General features: G+C 37.9%; 1 protein-coding gene across 1 annotated transcript in view; it reads right to left on the bottom strand.

Moving 5' to 3' along the window:
• LOC104617674 (alpha-1,3-mannosyl-glycoprotein 4-beta-N-acetylglucosaminyltransferase B-like) overlaps positions 1-1,346 on the bottom strand; it is a 26,939-nt gene extending 25,593 nt beyond the window's left edge. Inside the window, exon 1 of the mRNA XM_010283051.1 lies at positions 1,199-1,346. Coding sequence (XP_010281353.1) covers positions 1,199-1,346 — 148 coding nt within the window. The remainder of the gene's footprint in view (positions 1-1,198) is intronic.
• Positions 1,347-5,255: the final 3,909 nt, after the last annotated feature.

The following is a 5,255-nucleotide window of genomic DNA, read 5'->3' as shown; positions in this document are numbered from 1 at the left end:
ACCGCCCAAAGCAGCGATGCAGCTCGTTCCTTTGTCCCCTGTAACAGCCCAGGTTAATTCCCTATTTTAATTTGCTACCAGCCCACTGTACTGAATCCAATAAGGTTTTTTAAAAAGCAGTTTTCAGTAGCATCCAGACCCTTTTTGAAGTCGGGGTGTGTTGTGGAATGCCTCCAGCGCAGAGATGCCCCTTCTAATTTTTCTTCTCTCCCCAGAGAAGTAGCTCATCCAATCTGAGCTGGGAGGAAGGCAGATCCTGCACAACTACATAATTTCTTTTAGGGGACAGAATCAAACTGTCTCATCTATTGTATGCAACTACAGCGTGCAGATAGATGGGGATGTACAACAGTCTGTAAAGCAAGGATCTACTATCTTCTTAAATAAATAAGAAGTTTAATTAATCAATGGGAAGAAGCCAGATCACTAAACTTAATTGCATGTTGGTGTCTCGCTAAAGAAAAAACAAAACCCAAGGTTTTCTTTTAATTGGCATCACTAACAAGCATTCACATTTCCTTCAGATTATTAACAAATTACTTGCAAGATAAAAATAAATTCTGGAAGGAACATTCTTAGGGTGTATCTAGCCAGCAAGACCTCATGGGGCTTGTCAACTCCTGGGTTCAGGCAAGCACCCAGCTGTAGGTTATCTGCCTGCTGAGATGAGGCTGCGCACCCACCACACACATCGGTGCCTGGGGTCTGCTGGCAGGATGGCAGAGCACCATGATGGCCAAGAAGTCCCCCAAAATGTTACTCCACCTGGACAGGAGGGGGACAAGTACTGTGGAACATCTGAGGAGTACCTGCCTTCCAGATTAGACACAGCCACTATCAGGGTGTAGTGGCATAGTAAAAGCCGGTAAAAACAGCTTATTCGGTCCTCTGTAGTTGGCAGCAAGAGAGGGATAAGCACTCTAAGAAACTCAATTAGCAATATGTACAGCTTTGCCACTATGACACCACTGCAGTCTATTGTGTCCCTTTCTTTTCCTCTCCTTATTTGTTTAGTTACTAACCAATCCTATTTAAAGAGGGGCTACAGATTACTTCCTCACCCTTTTTTTAAAGTAGAAACTTCTACCTAATGCTAATATAATCAAATCAATTATTTTTCTCCCCCCACCAGTGATAAAGAAACATGAGCACACCAAACTTTGAACTGTTAACACAGTACATTTTTATACATACAAACCTGTATGATTTGTTGTCAAGTTCATTCTTTTTGCAACTATACGTTTAATTTCATCTAGGGCACTGCTCAGTTCGTGTGACCTTTTTTTGTTTTCCTTTTCAGCATACAATAGTCTTTGCCGAAGTTCCAGAAACTGGCTTTGGTACATGTCTAAATCATTTCCTGCAATAAGAACATAATTTCTTATCAGAGGTGAATTATATGGTGGAATAAGGAGAAAGTTTAAGAACAGGAGATGGTCCAGAAGAAGACATGACCAGAAGTATATAAACGATAATAAAAGAGGCCGCTCAAAGTTTATTCATGGAACAAAGAAGTCTGGAACAGTATTAAGAAGGAGAGTTTAGGGAGCACAGCTGGGTGAAGGTTTGCAATTGAAGACATGAACAAGCATGTAACATCCCTAATAAGAAAAAAGTCAGTGAAAGACTATGCGTTGCAGGGGAAGGTGCTATCTAGTAAAGCCAACAACATTTTTCACCAAGTGACAAAACTTGATGACCCTGGGCACGTTGAAGAGTGTAACTATATAATGGCTTGTCTTTTGTATAAAACACTATTAAGATTAAAATATAGATATTATGGTATTCTGTCTTCATCTATGAGTTAAAAAGTGCCTGGAGTATATTAAGAGCTATTAGTAAAGGTGGTTATTTGAACTCCTGGATATATTTAATTAGATAACAACTGGAACTCTGCTCTGGATTGCAGGATACCTTTGTAATATATAGCCCACCTTTGATGAAATACTCTGCAATCATATCGATATTAGAAACACTGCACTCTCAGTCATGGTTATCAGACAGCTCTGCTGTATGGCATAGTATTCTCAGATAATGTCAGTGTTATATTTACAGAAGATCCACTTCCCTAAGAAGCAAGTACCATCAGAACTTGCTGATGGTAAGAACCATCAAGATGGTGAGAACAGAGAGAGCACAGATGATATATAAAACTTGTACCTGTCAGTGCCTCCACTGACTCATTGCCACATGAATAAAGATTGTTAGACTTTCTAAAATTAATATAAGACAACACTTCAATAATGTCACTCACTTTGCAATAGGAAGTAAACTAAGTAGAGGGCAGAAGGGACTTCTACTTCATTTAAAAATGTTTTATAATGCTACTTCTTTTTTTTTTTTTTTTTTTTTTCTTCTCTTAAATGCTGTTATTTAGACACTTCTCCCATTCTATTTGTGGATTGTGCTAAATCCCATCCTGGGCAGGACTCATTTTCCAGGACCCACCATTGGCTCTCAGCAAAAGCGAATTCCTGGGGATTCTAGCCTATAAAAGAGCAAAATGCACGTGATACAAATCTGTGAGGATTTGCAGGGGCATTTCAAACTGGAATTAATTTGCATTTTGGATAAACAAGGTTTTTTATTTGCAGTAAATACAAGTCCTTAATTTAATCAATGAATGTATGATTGGAAGACCCCAAAGTTTAAAACATCTAGGAAGAATGTAGTTAGAAAAAAGTAAACATGTGATCTGTAGTATTATTATTGGTCTCATTAAGAATTTAAAGTCTGTTTAGTAAAATGCCCATAAAAATGAATGCTTCCTAAAATTTTCTGACAGTCTTAAAAGTGTTTTGACTTGCAAGAAAGGCATTCATATCTAGGAGCATTCTGTACTATGCAGCTATGTAAATTTAGCATTGCTGAATGGAGGGGAAAATTGGGTTATTTCATCTGTGTGTAATGAGAAAGTTCTATTTTACTGAAGTAAGCTTCCCTAAAATATAATCGGAGAATAAATAAACAAATGGAAGGTCAAATGAGGAAACAGATGGAGAGTCCATATTTTAAGAAATGCAGGGGAAAGGTTAAAATAGATTTCCAATACACATATGTCATAAGGCATCATGCTACAGAGCTAGAACACCAAACGAGCTAAATTATTGCAGCACCTAAGGACAATCCCTTTCATCAACTACTATGTAGGAATACACTCTTGATTTATGTTTTTCTTTTGCAACTGTGTTTCCAATGCTGTAATCCAACCTTTAGCTTTAGAATGTATATGAATGTCATGAAAAAAGAATGTTTAAACTGATTTCGGTGACTGACAGACGTTAATCATAGTGTTTTCATAGCAAGAAAGTGATTCCAAGTAGAGCATCAATACGTGTAAACATGGTGGAGATTTATCTTGCGATTCCAAGACAGAGTCAGAGACATAAACTAAAGATACAGTAACAGATGTGCATTTTTCTTTAAATTCCAACTGCCTTTATTAGGAGTTAGATAGCATCAAGCGCCAAGAAAAAGCGAAGGTTTAATCCACAGTAAAGATCCACGTGCTCCTGGGAAGATCCAAACAACAAAGAGCAAGCCCACAATTCCAGGATAAATACACGTTATCACAGGACGCAACTTACTGCTTCTGAAAAGGGAATCAATCATTTTGCAATGGAGGTGTTTCGTAATTAAATGCTGGAAAGTGTTGTTCCATTGACATTTCCAGTGCTGTAATAGTATAAGATTTTGCTAAACCAAACTAAAACTCCCCTCAGTACAATTATATTATAGGAGGAACCATTAAAGAAATTGCAGATTAATAACAACATTGTAGTCCCTTTCTTTAAAATTCTTTCAGCTATCCAGTGTCAGTGTGACTCAAAGCAGCTGGTGTCACTACTGGGTTGACATTTTGGCAAGCACCAAGTAATTGTAGTTTTATTTGCTTACTTACAGGAGAGCCTACCAAAAGATCACAAATGCCTCTGGCAAATAAAAGGTTAATATTCAGCTATCACTCAGCGCACCCAAAGAAGCTGGCATCTGTAACTGGCCTTATCTATTTCTTCAGGCCAGAAAAGAGAAACCACATTTTTGAGTTCTTCAGAATTGAAGCCTCTGTTCAGTTAGTAGAACAAGACTCTTAGCAATGGCTTATCTCATTTGATTTTGACAGCTGGAGAAGCAGGGCTTTGACAAAAGGAACATAGTAATCACTCACTCTTAGTGAAGAATGAGTTTGTAATTACAAACATATATAGTTTGAAATAGAACATGAAATGTTCTAAGTGTTATTAGAGCATATGTAAATGAGCAACATTAACTATTAAGCAAACCGTTGGCGAAAACGTGTGTTTGGAAAGCGTACTGAACTTTTTGTATTTTGCTGTGCAATAAAGTACAATAGTACACAGCAATAAATGAACAGTATTTATTACTGATATAATCATAGCAAGCTAAGAAGGTAAAATTAGAAACATTATGAAGCTAAAGACTAAATATTTAAACGGTCATTAAGTTTAAATGGATTTGTGTGTGTGTGCGTGTGTGGAAAGTGTTGCTCTTTAAATATCTAAGGATCTACACAGAACTAAAACAGCTGTTTGCAATAGCTTGCTCGGAAAGCAGCAGACGGCATTTTCACAAATATAGCTCACTCTGGCAAGGCGGGCCAGGAGAAAGGAGCTTGGGCTGTATCACAAAACACCGTCTGTCCCCAGCGATAGCCTGACTTGGCAACACCTCGTCTACCAACAGTTCTATCAGCAACAGGGAGCGTCAGGATAAAACCGGAAAACAGCGAGATTAGGACCTATGGCAAAAGTACAAAAAATTTATGAGGGTAAAGGCTTCTTCTCCCCTTGGTGAGCTGAAGATGTATCACTGTGCTGGGATAAGGAAACCCTCCTAGGAGATTTCAATGGGGTTACACTGGCTACAAGCCAAGGGAGAAAAAAAAACCACCAACAACCAGACTCAGCCATAGCACTCAAAGCTTCTGCAACAAATTTTCACTGTTTACTATGTTGTCATATATGTCACATTGCGGCTACTGTAATCCTAAAATGGCAATACTTAACCTGGTTTTAAATGCAATCTTGTGTTATCTCCTAGTAGATACATATATATGAGTTTCTGCACCAGAAACTGAAACTGCTTAGAAACAATACTAATCTCTAAAGCAAATGCTCATTCTGAAAGTCAACCGATTATTTCTCTTAGCTCCACGCACATGTACTTCCTATTATCATAAATGCTTCCAGTTTATTAACAATTGATTTCTGGCAATATTTAAGAGCTGTGGAACA

This window comes from Phaethon lepturus, unplaced genomic scaffold, assembly GCF_000687285.1.
Source record: "Phaethon lepturus isolate BGI_N335 unplaced genomic scaffold, ASM68728v1 scaffold46252, whole genome shotgun sequence".
NCBI lineage: Eukaryota > Metazoa > Chordata > Aves > Phaethontiformes > Phaethontidae > Phaethon > Phaethon lepturus.
The sequence above is the reverse complement of the archived record's forward strand: the minus strand, read 5'-3'. Positions and strand labels throughout refer to the sequence as shown.